The sequence below is a fragment of the Symsagittifera roscoffensis genome, chromosome 4 (assembly GCF_963678635.1).
Source record: "Symsagittifera roscoffensis chromosome 4, txSymRosc1.1, whole genome shotgun sequence".
In the NCBI taxonomy this organism is placed as follows: Eukaryota; Metazoa; Xenacoelomorpha; order Acoela; family Convolutidae; genus Symsagittifera; species Symsagittifera roscoffensis.
In genome coordinates this window covers 7844890-7863035 of record NC_087065.1, presented here as the reverse complement: position 1 = coordinate 7863035, position 18146 = coordinate 7844890, and the positions used below count along the sequence as shown (strand labels likewise).

The window sequence follows — 18146 nt, the reverse complement described above, 5'->3', positions numbered from 1 at the left end:
TATTTTGCTTAAGCCTCATGTGTGACTGCAGTAGACGAATGTTACACTGAAACGCTTGCTGATCATGATGGTCTTATGCCTTTGAAAGGCCCACCCAGGAGCGCCATAAAAACGTCCATGTAACATTTGCCCAAATACTATACAGCGACGGAGCGTAGAAAAAGTGCCTATTAACGACTGGCAGGCGTCAGTTACCTTAATCCTACTCGTTTTTCACCGTCTCGACCTTGCCAGTTGATTTTCTGGTCTGTTTAGGGCTAAGTAAAAAGTTACTATTTTTAGGCCATCAGTCAAACGACTTTTGATCAGCTTTCGTTTACATGCGAACACAACCGCAAAGCTGAGTCTCGGATCCTCAGACTACGTGATTGCAATTAAAAACACGGCTCGAACACCCTATTTCATTATGTTTTTGTGTGACAGTTCTATATTCCATTGGAGATGGATTGACCCTTTTCTCTTTCTAGCTACTCATGCTCTAGAATATCATGTTACACCGGTGTTAGTTCAAAATTCTATGGCATCAGAGTAGCTAAAAAGTTAGTTTACTGCAGTCCTTCAACATGAAACAGTCTCTGGGGGGCCAAGCCTCAGCTCCCGCGTTCTTCTCGAGATAACGTTGTTATCTCTCCCAATTTGTGGCACGGGAGGGTTCCGCGGAATATTCCTTCCCCACTGAAGCCTCCTTTTTCACTCTTAATCTCTGCTATCGGTTTTATCGTGTGTGATTGCCACGATAAGAGGCTTCGTTTTTCTCGTTTTCTCGTGCGACTGTTTTTCACTAAAATTTTTCGTTGTTCTGTTTTTTCGTTCCTTTTCGTCAAAATGGCCGTTTTTTTGTATTTCTGAGAAATACTTGCCCGTCAATCGAAATTTTAAAAATTTAAACTTCCGGAATATTTCGACCCTCCTTCGCAGCACTTTTTTGTTACTAAGGCCTTAGTCGTCTTTTTCTGTCCCGCCGGAAGGTTGCGCTGTGCCAATCTGGCAGAATGGCACACGTTTTTGTCGACCCGATGTTGAAAAGACCACCAAAAGAACTGGCTTGGTAGAGACGGTGAAAAGCATGTAGATCTCTGTTTAGACGTTGGCCAGTCGTCTTAGAACCTAGCTTTATTTTCCGTCGATATGTATCTTCCGGGAGAATGTTACATCAGATGACTCAATCGACTGCAATAAAAATTGCTGTTTCCTTGGATCCTTCACCTGTTGACATGACAGACATGCTCTAACACACGTCTCGAATGCCTTCCTCTTCCCAGGCCATTCACCACGCATAAATTGTAGTCCTTGTATAACATGGCGAAAATTCAAAAAACTGACGTGTCAGAATCGAAAATGAAATGTTATAACAATTAAAGCACTAAAAACTGAAAAACTTAGAAATTTGCATGAAAATTTTCGTAATTTTTTTGCTATTACAGCTGTTCAAATTTGATTGGTCAGAAATTTTTAGAACATTTTTGAGACCTGTTTGTTCTTTTTTCAAATCTTTGATATAATCTTTAAAAATTGTACTCCTGATGATGCACTAAATGTGCGAAGACGTTTGAATTAAAATTTTAAAATTCTTGTAAAATCAAGTACTCACATCTAGACAACAACTCCGGAACTAATCCCAGACTTGATTAGGTGATGCGAGTATAACCCAAGAAGTTTTATGCAAGTATAACTCAAGTAGTTTTATGTAAGATGCTCAAGTAGTTTTAAAGCAATTGGTCGCTTCAGTGAGCGACGTGCCTAGTCGATCCGCCAGTTGCACTCAGTATCCACTCTCTCTGCTTTGTGTGGAGATCAAGCCAACTCTAATGAAGTCTAATGTTTATGGACAAATTGCGCATAGCAATTTGATTCACGTCTGATTTTCCAGCAATTGTTAATTCGGCTGTTCTTATTCTTGACTTTGGTATTTCAGTTGCTGCGAGAAACTTGAGCATGGTAAGGCCTATTTGAAGCTTTGACAAATTTCACTTGAACCAAAAACAACTCAATTTTCTTTCATATGACCGACTGGCACATAACCTCATTTGTGACTAGAGTGAACGACTGTTAGAATTTCGAGCACTGCATTCTGCTCTTTGTAAAAGTTCCAAGGTGGAAAGTAGATTTTTTCTCGGTTCCGTACAGTTTTTCAGCTATCTGTTGGAAAATAAAAAGCTTTTTTTTAGTTGCATGGATGAACTGGATAGTGATTTTCCCGATTTGGACACTCTTTTGGATCAAGCAGAACAAGGTAAACCTTACCGTCAATTCTAATTTTTTTTTCACTTTATCTTGTTTGGACTTTACTTACTATAAGCAAACAGCTAATTACCCCTACCGTCTAATGCAACTGGTAATGTGCGAGTATTTTGTTGCAGAAATAGAGTCTAGCAGCAATCAGAACCAAAAGCGTACACCCATCGACTCTGACAATGACAACAGCTTTGACCCGCTAGGTGATATAGGCAATTTATCATCAGGCGGCGATACACAGGAGCAGCAAACAACAAATTGTGAACTCTTAGAACTTTTCTTTGGCCAGTCAACCTCTATTTCAAATAAAACAGCCGATGATGTTATTGATGATGTGTGTGTAACTCCACCAGAAGAAAGGCATGACGAAGACACTGGATCAAGGAACCCAGATTCAGCTTCACGAGGATTAGTACTCTGCTCAGAGGAACGAATACCTAGTGGGGAAGACGACCATTCTTCGCTGGAAGACGGGCCACAAGATTTCGAACACTCAGAGGCCGAGATTAACCAAACTGAGATCAGTTTAATTACCAATCAAAACTTATCATCTAATTTTTCTTATTTACCACAGAATGATTTTACTACAAATAGCTTAGTTGAAGACCCGCTAGTTGAAGCTCCTATCATATATGCGATATCACAATCATCTGCAGGAAATAATGTTGATTTTAACCAACCCGAGGTATCTGAGGAAGAGTTTGAGCAGTATATGAGCGAGATGGAAAATGAAATAGCAATAAATAAAGTTCCAGATAGACGGAACGTTGATGAGGATAGCAATATGGTGCGAGTTGGTGATTTCGAACCAAACCTTGAAGCTCCGAGCCTGAATTCTTCGTATATCGATGATTCACCGGTAACAAATTTTTCGCAGCCGCCTGCCCCTCCCTACTCCGATGTCCCAAAAACATACGAGTCGGCAGAAACCGGGGAAAAATATGATGGTCGTCAAAGTTCTGATGCGGCCAGTTTTGTTGAAAATGAAGGGGAATTCAGCTCAACTGACGCTGTTGAAACTGAGAGTGGTAAAGAAAGCTCACCAGCCAACTCGGCAAGGGTATCAAAAGAAAGAACGCTAAGACCTCTAGTTGAGTACTTTGGAGGCTCCTCGCCACAAGGAAGCTTGAGCAGCGAAGACCTAAATGTTCATAACTTGGTTCCCGAGTTTTTCGGACATGAGCATTCAATCAATGAATTAGGTATGATGTTTTATAAGTTTTCAACAACAACAACATTATAGTTTAAAAGAGTTGAGATTTTTGACGCTTAATAAGGCGGGACTAATCAACATGTTAACTTCTCTTTTTAGATGGCCCTTTTCAGATTGCTTTAATATGGAAAGGAGAACTTAGAAACAGTTTGAATTTTTAATTTTGCAGATGTCATTTTTCGAACCTTTTTTTGCTGTAGCAAGTCTTCTGAAATGATTGCTTCGAAGTCATGAGCAACTTTTTTCTGAAGATTATGCTCTGAATGTAAGCTAAAACTAACATTTTAATCCGTGGTATGTAAAATTAATCATTAAAGTTCATGTAACATCAAGACAAAGGATTATAATTTCAAATGCTATTCGTTCCATTGGAAATTTGTAAGCTACCTGTTGTTTCGTGGTTCAAAACAGCCGAATCGAATGTTGGTTTTCAACGGTTATGTCCCTCATGATGGGGGACCGAATGCTGGATTTTCTCTTTTCAGTTATGTTTTGCCAATCAGAATTCATAGAAATTGCCAAAATCTCAAAGATAGCGAGCAAATCCAGGTCATTAAATATGATTTTTTTCCGATTGAAAAATAATTCTCTCGATGCGAATACACTTGTTCAACCCAATGAATTTGTCAGAACTTTTTTTACAGAATAACTTGGTTCTATTGAGCAAAATTTGACACAATTTTTTTCCTTAAATTGCTCAACAAAAATTCAAATTACCTTAGCTGAACGCTGTTTTTGCTGCTGAAAATCATACACTGTTGCATTTTAATCACATTTGATTTTTAGTTTTAGACAGAATATTTTCAATCAAAAATCCAAAAGAGATGTAGTACAATTTTATATCATTTTATAAAGCCCATAACACAAAAATTACTGGAAAAAATCATCAACTGTTTTGAAGACTTGGTTGATGTACATTGCCCAATTGATACATTGTTTCAATTGCTATACGTTTAGCTATTAATGCTTTTGCACAATGGCACACTCCGCCATCAATTTCACATTTCTTCAACTGGGAGCACATAAACCAGTGTTTGTGCTGGTCGAGATATGACCTTGAACCTCCTGATTTCATGATTACTTTCACGTCGACATCTCGTATCAAACTGCCTCCTCCTGGAAAAACATCTTCGAGTATATCGTATTTCCATAAAAACCTGATTACCCAAGCAAAGCTTGTGTTATAGAATGAACTTTCTTTTTTTCCAACTTAATTCGCAAATATTGTTGCGACGCAATTGGTGCGACAAAGTATTCATTTTGAAAGTGTTCATTTTGATCCAGCAAATGCTAAGGATATTAACACAGACTATTATATTACGAATAGCACTTTAGCTTCAAGGCATCATGTATATGTAGCGTAGAGGTAGGGAAGGAGACCAGCAGCAAAATAAGAGGATTCGAACCTGGGCAGTATTAGATGTTTCTAATGATTTTTTTTTCGTTTTGTTCTTTAAATGTGTCCGCTCTATAAATTGAGGCATGTTAGTAGGTAAATTTCTTTTTTCAATTTGACTCGTACTGCTAATGCGTCTTAATTGGCTTGCGTCACCTAGCAATTATATAGACTCAAAATTGGCGTGCGTCATTTATGAAATGTAGACGAAGTTTTACTCATTCAGTTTTTCCCAGTAGCGTTATAGGTCATACTTTTGCTTGTGTATGCGAAGTGCAACTTCGCCTTCGTGTTGAATTTGACTCTTCCACCAAAGCAACATCATAATTTTTAGAATTTGCGTTGAGTTCTTTTCCAACGCTTGTAAAACGCCATTACCGGCTTATAATTGCTCTGCCATTTTTTTCCAGAAATTGATCTGCCATTTTTCTAAAAGTTTTAACTAAAAAATGCCTAGCTGACTCGTGGTTAGGCGAACTAATGGAAGGAGAGTACCCATTAGAACTTCTCTTAAACAATAAATTGTTTGGACATAGGTGAAAATCATCATCAGGATGAGTGGGGTTGCGTCCGATTGGCCTCTCGTTGAGCAGATCAGCAACCTCAAACAAAACAGTTTGAAACTCGGTAATTGAAAAAACTTGATTGCCGATAGATATGATATTGCCAGACACTTTTGAACTGAAATAATTACTGGTTCAGCGCACGCCATGGAGCTCCACCTGGTGCAAATTCGCATCGTAATTCTTTTTTCCCAATAGACTTCTAAAAAATACTTAGCAAGTTAATAAAACGCCTCAAAGGAAGTACCAGGTAGTGAATAGAATATTCTTCCGTAAAATCTAGATAGACTGCTCTTGATAATTGACACGTTATGATTAAACCAAAACCTTTTTCAACATCTTTTACGCCCCATTTAACTTGGCACAGCCGAAAAAGATCTATGCCACGATCTATGAAAGGTAGGAATGGGTCCAGTCGCCCTGATGTTGGACTTCCCAAAAGCTGATTTGCGTTCCTCTTACTCAGTATTTATTTATGCTTACGTGTTTTGCCTGCTGCAGACAGTTTGGCCAGATTACCCTGTTCGTGGAGTTCTCGAACAATCAAATCAGTTCGCGTAGATTTTCACAGAAGTAAAACAGGCTCATTAATACGCTGTCCAACACAATATTTTTGTTGCTGTTCTCAACAGCACCGAGGCTCAGGAGTTTCTGTTTTTTCAAACTCTTTATGAATCTCTTTTTGTTAATTGAAAAGAAAAAATTTCCACGATCTATCCATCTTTTCACTTCGGTTCGCGTCGCCATGAATTTAGTAAGTGCGTTTCTTTCAATGTTACGAGACGTGCTACTACTCTTCAAAAATGTTTTTTTATTGAATATACTACAATCATTAAAATTGAAAGCCACAGCTCTCGTTTATGGCAAGAAAGCTGTAGTTTTTGACAGTTTCGGCAACTCAATCATAAACCGATTTTTGTTGAAGGGGTCACTTTTTGAAAGGCAGTTCCGAAAACTTTATAATCCTGTTTGGCGAAGGTTGTCAGACTTAAGCTCCAAAGGTAAGGCACCCCGTTTAATTAGGTCGGCAATGTTATCACCTCTCAACCCAAAAGGAGTTTTTAAGATCCTCTGTACCTTGATTTTCGCCAAGACGAATTCTAGTAAAGGTAATGAGCTCATACGAATCCTTTTGCACCACGTCAAGAATATTTAAACGCATGTGCGTTAAAAACAAATCTTTTCATTCGCACAGCCATCAAAGCTCATTGAACAAATGCAGTTTTTTGTTGTAGCGCCTAACGGTTTTTTGTCATCAACAATTTTGATTTGAACTTCGACTCACCCACTGGCCAAAACAAGTATTCCGCAGCCGCAAATGCTTTCTCTAAAGCATCACTAAATTAACCAGACTTGGCGAACCCACTGCATTAAAGTGTTTCACCCATCTTGGCATTTGATAATTACTCATTTAAATATTTGTTCAAAAGATTTCAGCCCCTTTTGTCACGACCATTGTTTTTTTAATTCAAGTTCTACGTCCTGGTTATCCGAATGAACTCAGTGCTTAATTTTGATCCTTTTGAGAGTTATTTTACTATTTCTTCCATTCTTTTTTAGGCTACGTTTGCTGACTCGATGCTATCAATGATATCATCCATGTATGTTCCTGATCGAATTACCCGTTTGGCTTCACTTTCATCTTCTGAAGCTAAATCAGCTGTTTTTTGCAGAGCTAATTGCACAAATGTTGCAGTTGGTCGGTCGCCAAACCACAGAACTGTCATCATGTGCTCGACTATTTATCTCGAAACATCCAAATCACTCCAGAGAAACCGATAAGTTTGCTGATATTCTAAGGATATTAAAACAGTATGATACATTTTTCTGATGTCTCCTATGTAACCAAAGAAGTTTCTCGAAATTTCAATTGAATACCTAGCAGGTTATTCAAGAGTTCCGGGTCCTGTAGCTCAATACTCATTTAATACATGATCCTTAATGTTTGCCCATGAATTGAAAATAATGCGACATGTGCTGGAGGCTGATTCTTTGAGAACTGCATGATGTTTTATACAGTGAATAGGTACGTCGTAGTTCATGTCAACTTAGGTCAACAGTTTAGCAACACCTTGTTTTACCATATCCATGATCTGCTCCTGGTATTAGCGGCATGATATTCGATTTTCGAAAGACTTTTTTCTGTACCAAAAAACTTTTTTTCTACAAAAATCTGTTGTTAGAAAGCAGGAGGCAAAATATTTTTTGTTGAGAGTCAGACCCGAATCTTTCAACAGTTCCTTTTGTTCTCGAATTGAAAAATCAGAAGTACCAATGGCACTTTTACTACAACGACAGTTTCCACGTTTAGGCTTGCAGTTTATTCCCACATTCTCAATGTCGTAAAAATCACTCAATCTGACTTCACAATTAGCAAATTGACCTTCCGAATGGACAAATAGTTCGTAGCTCCCTGAACAGAAACTAACGTTTTTTCATACAGCACCAAGTCATCTTTATTTTGTATGGCATTAGGGTGGTATCGTGCAATGTTAGGCCCTAATAAGACCTATGCTGTGCCTGAAAATGCATCATCTAAAGAAAATGCGTCTGGAAAAATACGGTTGCGCTGAAAGTTAACGAAGTCTTGCGAGATGCAATTGACAGCATATGCATGCAAAGAAATCGTATTGCTCTTATTTCCTCAAGATCTAAAGAATACAACTTTGTTTGCTTCTTTGACAGGCCATCTATTGTTTCCATCCAGTTAGTAACAGGTTAACTAGGCAGACGCCATTTTCGCGCGACTGAATGTGAAATTAACGAAACGGTTGCAGCCGAATCCCAAGTACACAAAACCTTTTCGCGCGCGAACCTACTGTAAAGACCAATTGGCATTATTTGCAGAATAGCTTTTTTGCTAGTGTTGGGTGGACTACATTTGGCCACAAATTCACGAGTACTATCATTCGGAGGGGTTTCAAAATGTATTAATTTATGATAATTTTTCCACAATTTGGTTTCTCACACAGCTTTTTGTTTTTACACTGCTGGGCCGTATGGCCAACTGACAAACAATTAAAGCACGCTCGATTATCTTTCACTAAATCAAACTTTTTGAACATTTTCATCGCAAAAAAGTCAGCAATTAGCCGTTTTGTGCGAAGCAGTCGTATGTAGCAATTATGTACTGTTAGTTGTTGTAGCAGACTTTTCATCAAAATTTTTTGCCAAATAAACCCGCGCCTGTTGCTTAAAATCATCTTTTTTTGTAAGAAATGTGGAGTGATTTCAATCTTGATTTTTCGCGATAGTAGAAAATTTGAAAATCCCGGAAACTTGTCTGTTTTATTTGTTTTATTTATGACACTATCTTTGTCACAAATTCTTTCAATCCATTTTTTCATTAATTCTACCCGTTTGGCTTCACTTTCATCTTCTGAAGCTAAATCAGCTGTTTTTTGCAGAGCTAATTGCACAAATGTTGCAGTTGGTGGGTCGCCAAACCACAGAACTGTCATCATGTGCTCGACTATTTATCTCGAAACATCCAAATCACTCCAGAGAAACCGATAAGTTTGCTGATCTTCTATGGTTATTAAAACAGTATGATACATTTTTCTGATGTCTCCTATGTAACCAAAGAAGTTTCTCGAAATTTCAATTGAATACCTAGCAGGTTATTCAAGAGTTCCGGGTCCTGTAGCTCAATACTCATTTAATACATGATCCTTAATGTTTGCCCATGAATTGAAAATAATGCGACATGTGCTGGAGGCTGATTCTTTGAGAACTGCACGATGTTTTATACAGTGAATAGGTACGTCGTAGTTCATGTCAACTTAGGTCAACAGTTTAGCAACACCTTGTTTTACCATATCCATGATCTGCTCCTGGTATTAGCGGCATGATATTCGATTTTCGAAAGACTTTTTTCTGTACCAAAAAACTTTTTTTCTGCAAAAATCTGTTGTTAGAAAGCAGGAGGCAAAATATTTTTTGTTGAGAGTCAGACCCGAATCTTTCAACTCGAGTTCCTTTTGTTCTCGAATTGAAAAATCAGAAGTACCAATGGCACTTTTACTACAACGACAGTTTCCACGTTTAGGCTTGCAGTTTATTCCCACATTCTCAATGTCGTAAAAATCACTCAATCTGACTTCACAATTAGCAAATTGACCTTCCGAATGGACAAATAGTTCGTAGCTCCCTGAACAGAAACTAACGTATTTTCATACAGCACCAAGTCATCTTTATTTTGTATGGCATTAGGGTGGTATCGTGCAATGTTAGGCCCTAATAAGACCTATGCTGTGCCTGAAAATGCAGCATCTAAAGAAAATGCGTCTGGAAAAATACGATTGCGCTGAAAGTTAACGAAGTCTTGCGAGATGCAAATTGACAGCATATGTATGCAAAGAAATCGTATTGCTCTTATTTCCTCAAGATCTAAAGAATACAACTTTGTTTGCTTCTTTGACAGGCCATCTATTGTTTCCATCCAGTTAGTAACAGGTTAACTAGGCAGACGCCATTTTCGCGCGACTGAATGTGAAATTAACGAAACGGTTGCAGCCGAATCCCAAGTACACAAAACCTTTTCGCGCGCGAACCTACTGTAAAGACCAATTGGCATTATTTGCAGAATAGCTTTTTTGCTAGTGTTGGGTGGACTACATTTGGCCAAAAATTCACGAGTACTATCATTCGGAGGGGTTTCAAAATGTATTAATTTATGATAATTTTTCCACAATTTGGTTTCTCACACAGCTTTTTGTTTTTACACTGCTGGGCCGTATGGCCAACTGACAAACAATTAAAGCACGCTCGATTATCTTTCACTAAAGCAAACTTTTTTGAACATTTTCATCGCGAAAAAGTCAGCAATTAGCCGTTTTGTGCGAAGCAGTCGTATGTAGCAATTATGTACTGTTAGTTGTTGTAGCAGACTTTTCATCAAAATTTTTTGCCAAATAAACCCGCGCCTGTTGCTTAAAATCATATTTTTTTGTAAGAAATGTGGAGTGATTTCAATCTTGATTTTTCGCGATAGTAGAAAATTTGAAAATCCCGGAAACTTGTCTGTTTTATTTGTTTTATTTATGACACTATCTTTGTCACAAATTCTTTCAATCCATTTTTTCATTAATTCTACCCGTTTGGCTTCACTTTCATCTTCTGAAGCTAAATCAGCTGTTTTTTGCAGAGCTAATTGCACAAATGTTGCAGTTGGTCGGTCGCCAAACCACAGAACTGTCATCATGTGCTCGACTATTTATCTCGAAACATCCAAATCACTCCAGAGAAACCGATAAGTTTGCTGATCTTCTATGGTTATTAAAAAAGTATGATACATTTTTCTGATGTCTCCTATGTAACCAAAGAAGTTTCTCGAAATTTCAATTGAATACCTAGCAGGTTATTCAAGAGTTCCGGGTCCTGTAGCTCAATACTCAATTAATACATGATCCTTAATGTTTGCCCATGAATTGAAAATAATGCGACATGTGCTGGAGGCTGATTCTTTGAGAACTGCACGATGTTTTATACAGTGAATAGGTACGTCGTAGTTCATGTCAACTTAGGTCAACAGTTTAGCAACACCTTGTTTTACCATATCCATGATCTGCTCCTGGTATTAGCGGCATGATATTCGATTTTCGAAAGACTTTTTTCTGTACCAAAAAACTTTTTTTCTGCAAAAATCTGTTGTTAGAAAGCAGGAGGCAAAATATTTTTTGTTGAGAGTCAGACCCGAATCTTTCAACTCCAGTTCCTTTTGTTCTCGAATTGAAAAATCAGAAGTACCAATGGCACTTTTACTACAACGACAGTTTCCACGTTTAGGCTTGCAGTTTATTCCCACATTCTCAATGTCGTAAAAATCACTCAATCTGACTTCACAATTAGCAAATTGACCTTCCGAATGGACAAATAGTTCGTAGCTCCCTGAACAGAAACTAACGTATTTTCATACAGCACCAAGTCATCTTTATTTTGTATGGCATTAGGGTGGTATCGTGCAATGTTAGGCCCTAATAAGACCTATGCTGTGCCTGAAAATGCAGCATCTAAAGAAAATGCGTCTGGAAAAATACGATTGCGCTGAAAGTTAACGAAGTCTTGCGAGATGCAAATTGACAGCATATGCATGCAAAGAAATCGTATTGCTCTTATTTCCTCAAGATCTAAAGAATACAACTTTGTTTGCTTCTTTGACAGGCCATCTATTGTTTCCATCCAGTTAGTAACAGGTTAACTAGGCAGACGCCATTTTCGCGCGACTGAATGTGAAATTAACGAAACGGTTGCAGCCGAATCCCAAGTACACAAAACCTTTTCGCGCGCGAACCTACTGTAAAGACCAATTGGCATTATTTGCAGAATAGCTTTTTTGCTAGTGTTGGGTGGACTACATTTGGCCACAAATTCACGAGTACTATCATTCGGAGGGGTTTCAAAATGTATTAATTTATGATAATTTTTCCACAATTTGGTTTCTCACACAGCTTTTTGTTTTTACACTGCTGGGCCGTATGGCCAACTGACAAACAATTAAAGCACGCTCGATTATTTTTCACTAAAGCAAACTTTTTTGAACATTTTCATCGCGAAAAAGTCAGCAATTAGCAGTTTTGTGCGAAGCAGTCGTATGTAGCAATTATGTACTGTTAGTTGTTGTAGCAGACTTTTCATCAAAATTTTTTGCCAAATAAACCCGCGCCTGTTGCTTAAAATCATCTTTTTTTGTAAGAAATGTGGAGTGATTTCAATCTTGATTTTTCGCGATAGTAGAAAATTTGAAAATCCCGGAAACTTGTCTGTTTTATTTGTTTTATTTATGACACTATCTTTGTCACAAATTCTTTCAATCCATTTTTTCATTAATTCTACCCGTTTGGCTTCACTTTCATCTTCTGAAGCTAAATCAGCTGTTTTTTGCAGAGCTAATTGCACAAATGTTGCAGTTGGTCGGTCGCCAAACCACAGAACTGTCATCATGTGCTCGACTATTTATCTCGAAACATCCAAATCACTCCAGAGAAACCGATAAGTTTGCTGATCTTCTATGGTTATTAAAAAAGTATGATACATTTTTCTGATGTCTCCTATGTAACCAAAGAAGTTTCTCGAAATTTCAATTGAATACCTAGCAGGTTATTCAAGAGTTCCGGGTCCTGTAGCTCAATACTCAATTAATACATGATCCTTAATGTTTGCCCATGAATTGAAAATAATGCGACATGTGCTGGAGGCTGATTCTTTGAGAACTGCACGATGTTTTATACAGTGAATAGGTACGTCGTAGTTCATGTCAACTTAGGTCAACAGTTTAGCAACACCTTGTTTTACCATATCCATGATCTGCTCCTGGTATTAGCGGCATGATATTCGATTTTCGAAAGACTTTTTTCTGTACCAAAAAACTTTTTTTCTGCAAAAATCTGTTGTTAGAAAGCAGGAGGCAAAATATTTTTTGTTGAGAGTCAGACCCGAATCTTTCAACTCGAGTTCCTTTTGTTCTCGAATTGAAAAATCAGAAGTACCAATGGCACTTTTACTACAACGACAGTTTCCACGTTTAGGCTTGCAGTTTATTCCCGCATTCTCAATGTCGTAAAAATCACTCAATCTGACTTCACAATTAGCAAATTGACCTTCCGAATGGACAAATAGTTCGTAGCTCCCTGAACAGAAACTAACGTATTTTCATACAGCACCAAGTCATCTTTATTTTGTATGGCATTAGGGTGGTATCGTGCAATGTTAGGCCCTAATAAGACCTATGCTGTGCCTGAAAATGCAGCATCTAAAGAAAATGCGTCTGGAAAAATACGATTGCGCTGAAAGTTAACGAAGTCTTGCGAATGTGAAATTAACGAAACGGTTGCAGCCGAATCCCAAGTACACAAAACCTTCTCGCGCGCGAACCTACTGTAAAGACCAATTGGCATTATTTGCAGAATAGCTTTTTTTGCTAGTGTTGGGTGGACTACATTTGGCCACAAATTCACGAGTACTATCATTCGGAGGGGTTTCAAAATGTATTAATTTTTGATGATTTTTCCACAGTTTGGTTTCTCACACAGCTTGTTTTTTTACACTGCTGGGCCGTATGGCCAACTGACAAACAATTAAAGCACGCTCGATTATCTTTCAATAAAGCAAACTTTTTTGAACATTTTCATCGCGAAAAAGTCAGCAATTAGCCGTTTTGTGCGAAGCAGTCGTATGTAGCAATTATGTACTGTTAATTGTTGTAGCAGACTTTTCATCAAATTTTTTTGCCAAATTAAACCGCGCCTGTTGCTTAAAATCATATTTTTTTGTAAGAAATTTCGAGTGATTATTCAATCTTGATTTTTCGCGATAGTAGAAAATTTGAAAATCCCGGAAACTTGTCTGTTTTATTTATGACACTATCTTTGTCACAAATTCTTTCAATCCATTTTTTCAATAATTCTTCTGGTGTTTTTTCAATCATACTAATCATTGTGCTGTTTCTGATTTCTGAATCTCACTAGATGTTTAATTCTCAACTTGCCTTTTCGATATTATCAATAAAATACGTTTTTCTTCAATGTCTCTCAAGGGAAGAAAATTTTTAATGCAACATAACACAATTTCTACAATTTTTCCTTCACTACCATATCTATCATCAAGACGTTTTCAAAATTCATCAAGATTATCACTCATATTTCTTCCTTGACTTTTTACATCTTCAGGTAAAGAACTTCGCAGTGCAAAAGAAATAGTGGCGTCGTCATCAAGAACAGTTAAAACCTGACTTTAAACTGAGGCCAATCATGGCAGTTTTCACTAAACTAAGGTTTTTTCATTTTCTGTAAGTGTACAACAGGTTTTTTCCTTCAAATTTTTTCAACAGCCTCAATGTTTCAAGAGGTTTAACTGTTTGAGCATTCGTAAAAACGTTCATAAAATTTCCTGTTTGTTTCTAAAAATTTTGATCGCACTTTCCATGTTGTTTTTCAAAGTATTGCTTAGAAATAGCGTGACAAAAATTGTTGGCGAACTGAAGTTGTCTATCCAAGTCCTGCTTTAGAGCTTTCAAAACCTTTTCTTTGACATTTTCACTGTGTTGAAAACTTTCACAAATATTCGTTAACCGATTATTTTCGACATAGTACTTGTTTTTCATTTATCGTTATTGAACATTTATTTCAAAAATATCTTGCTTTTAAGCCTCATCGGCTTGATTTTGTTCATTTTAAAATTGGCTGATTCTTTCTTTTCTGCTGCTTTCATTTCGCATTTCCTTCAAATTCAGGATTTTTAGAACGCAAATGTATGAAACTGTATGTTTTCAAGGCAGTCTATCCCAGAAAAATTATCAGCAACTTTTTCATTTAAGTTCAAAATGTACTGCTATTGTTTCGCCTGAACTATGAGCCATGTATCAAAAACGTCTTTGCACATCTCTTTGTTCCTCAAAATTTTCATTATTATGATACGTCTCATACCTGTTGCAAGCTTTTTTAAAATTTATTTTAGCAAGAAATTTTGCCCTCTGTTCCATAGTTACCGCTGTGGTGTATCAACCCAACCCAGTGGATTTTGAATAGTACAGCACGTAGAATTTTTTATGAATGTTTCGTTCAATGCGAATACACTTCTTGAACCCAATATGTTTGTCAAAGCTTTTATTACAGAATTACTCTATTCAGCAAAAATTGACATGGTTATTTTCCGTGAATTGCTCAACAGAAGTTCAATTTAACTTAGCTTAACGCGGTTTTTACTGCTGAAAATCAAAAGTTTTTGCTTTTTAATCACATGTGAATTTAGTTTCACATTTTGAGGTCACAGTGGGAGTCCATCAAGGGTCGATCCTGGGCCCTCTGCTATTTATAGCAGTCATGCAGTACGTCACCAAGACGGCCCGAAGTAATGACATCATGGAGCTACAGTATGCAGGTAATATTTAACTGCCGGGTGAAACAGTCGCAGAGGTGCCTGGAAAACCAATGGAGCGTAAAGATCTGAAGGTGAACGTTGGTAAAACTAAAGCTCTTAGTATGCCGTTGAAGTTGACCATTGCAGCGCCCGATCCCTGCAGTTTTTTTGGCAAGCGAGTTGGTGCTAACTCCATCAAGTGAACCATATGCAAAAAGTGGGTGCATAGGCGCTTTTCTCGGCTGCGCGAGATGTTAGTTATTTTCACCGATATTTTCAGTGCGCAGCATGCACAGGCTGTCACGATACTCAGCTTTGCATTGGAGAAGACTTTTGGGAACTCGAGCAGGTCAGCAAGTTCACCTATATTGGCCATTGCATAGATGCAAGTGGTGATATTGAAGCCACTGTAACTGACAGGATACAAAAAGCCTGGTTGGCTTTCAGAAAACTACGTGGCACGCTGCTGAGCAAGCAAGGCCTTTCCCTACACCAACGGTGTATAATCTATCTTCGGTGCGTGAGACCAAACCTTGTGTACTCATGTGAAGCATGGGCACTAAATGCGTAGGCTAAACAACGCATCACATCTACTGAATGACGCATGGTGTGAATGATATGTGGAGTCTCTCTAGCGGATTGTGTACCAACCCATGAGCTTTTTGGGCGTTTGAATATCGATTGCCCTTGCTCTCAGTGTTGTCGAGACCAGCCAATTAAGGTGGTTCAGTCATGTTATGCAGAGAGACTCCGCAGACCCAACTACTCAACCTAAAAGTGGAAGGAAAAAAGACCCAAAGGAAGACCAAAGAAAACTTGGATATGTGAAGTGGAAAACTTGATGAAAACACGCCGGCTCAGGAAAGAAGACACGCTCAAATGGGACTCCTGGCGATTGGCACTTCAAGCGCGCCCGCTGACCTCAGTAGAGTGGGACAAGGCTGAAGGAAATGACGACGATGACAGAATATTTTCAATCAAAAATCCTTGTTATAAAGCCCATAACACAAAAATTACCAGAAAAAGCATCAACTTTGCTGAAGACTTGGTTGATATACATTGCCCAATTGATACACTGTTTCTTTTTTTTATAGGTTTAACTGTTAATGCTTTTGCCCAATGTCACAAAAAATAAGCAGACATGAATTTTCAAACGTTGCGAAATTGAATTCGGATATTGGAAAATACCTAAAACCAAATTCACAGAAATGAAAAATAAAACTTGTGCAAATTCATTAAGCCATAAGAAGCGTCTAACGATTCTGATTGGTTAAAAGTTTTCCATCATTCGGTCTCTTCATCATAGGAACAGCGCCCGTTCTCAATCCTTGTGAAGTTGTTGAATAACAATATATTACCAGATTAAATACATAAAGGAGAGCCGGTTGCTATGCAAGTAATACAGAATGTTCCGATCACGTTCATGAAAAAATTACAAAATTGTTTATTTATTTTTTAAATTGTCGTTTCAAGTTCGTGGTGTGATTGAAGATTTATAGAAACGCGGAGAAATAATTAAATTAGGCATAATTGACAACATTTGTCTTTGATAAATGAAGGACTAACAAATAATGAAAAAATATTTTCTCTATATTTTTCTAATTTTTTGCACAATAAATCACATTATTTTTGGGAACATCATTGATGAGGAAGCGCTAAATGAAACTTCAAAATTTAGTTTTCTTTCAAGTAAAATCAAGTGCTTTTTAGCTTAAAAGTCTTAATAAAAGAATAAAAGTTAAGTTGTCATATGACGAACAGGATTTCCATCTCGTAACAATTTCGAATCACGACTGAAAGGGCTTAAATATGATATATCACTCGACACATTCCGATTATTGTTTGTGGTATTTGATTTTGCCTGTAAAACAAAAAAACCAAATCATTATTGGAACAATAAATTGAAAATTGATTCGATTTTTTTGCTTGTTTTTAAAAATTGCTCTAATGTATTGCATGATTGATTTTAGGTTCGGTTGAGCCTCGTTGGGTGGAAGACAAACACAGACTGATGTGTTCATTCTGTGAGTCCAAATTCAACTTGGTAAACCGAAGACACCACTGCAGAGCCTGTGGAGAGGTGTTCTGTGCCAAGTGCTCGGAAGCGAAGAGAGTCCTCGCTTTCAATGTCTTAGCTGGGCCACAAAGAGTGTGTAGAAGCTGTGATGATTTGCTCCTAATGCGTTAGTTGATATCTTGAATTTTGATGCAAATCGAAAAATATTTCAAAAGGCTATTTACAGTTCGAATTATGACGCGTCTAGGGGTTAGTTCAGACCGGTTTTTGAGGCAGTTGAATAGATAAAAAGGGTCTGGTAACAGGTTAGAGAGTAGGGTTGGAGACGTGTTTTTACGTGTAAGAAACTGCACTTTCTTTGGAGCCTGTGCAATAATGATTTCAGTTTTTTTTTTGAGTTCTTTCAGTGTTTTAGAGGAAACATTGAAGAAATCAGCCGAAGAAGCGGGAACCTCACGGCTGCAAGTGTATTCTAGTAGATCAAACACTGAACCATCGGCACCCCCTCCCGAACCAGCATCACCTGTCTCCCACCGTGATCCACAGCAATACTGTGCACTGGGCCCAGTGTCCAATGAGATGATCATGCAGTCTGAAGGAGCTTCGGGGGGAGGGGGAGAGACGAAGTACCAGCAGAACGACAAATGGGTCGTGTATATTCCGAATCATCTTCTGAATGAGAACCAAGAAGACACAAGTGAATCTCAGCCAAATGGTGATTATAATTATAGCTATAATTGGTGAATCAATTTCAGCGTCCTAATCCTGATTTAATAAAATTTTGGAATCAAGTTGATCCTTGAATTAATTGGTCGGTGAACTGATTATTCGTTTACTGTATGTTAAAAAAGAATCCGTAAGTTTTGA

At 37.8% G+C, this 18146-nt stretch overlaps 2 protein-coding genes across 5 annotated transcripts in view; one reads left to right on the top strand and one right to left on the bottom strand.

The window, feature by feature from the left end:
- Positions 1–18146, bottom strand: part of LOC134844719 (stress-70 protein, mitochondrial-like) — a 531301-nt gene that overhangs the window by 378869 nt on the left and 134286 nt on the right.
- The window catches only part of LOC134843663 (zinc finger FYVE domain-containing protein 9-like), a 412805-nt gene that overhangs the window by 375621 nt on the left and 19038 nt on the right, over positions 1–18146 (top strand). For 2 of the 4 annotated variants that reach the window (XM_063859861.1, XM_063859862.1), the window contains 4 exons: positions 2169–2233; positions 2361–3437; positions 17233–17445; positions 17695–17994. In XM_063859861.1, coding sequence (XP_063715931.1) covers positions 2173–2233; positions 2361–3437; positions 17233–17445; positions 17695–17994 — 1651 coding nt within the window. In that variant the 5' untranslated portion in view covers positions 2169–2172. Of the gene's footprint in view, positions 1–2165; positions 2234–2360; positions 3438–12482; positions 12646–17232; positions 17446–17694; positions 17995–18146 lie in introns of those variants that run through there. The other 2 variants (XM_063859863.1, XM_063859864.1) reach the window with 2 other exon arrangements.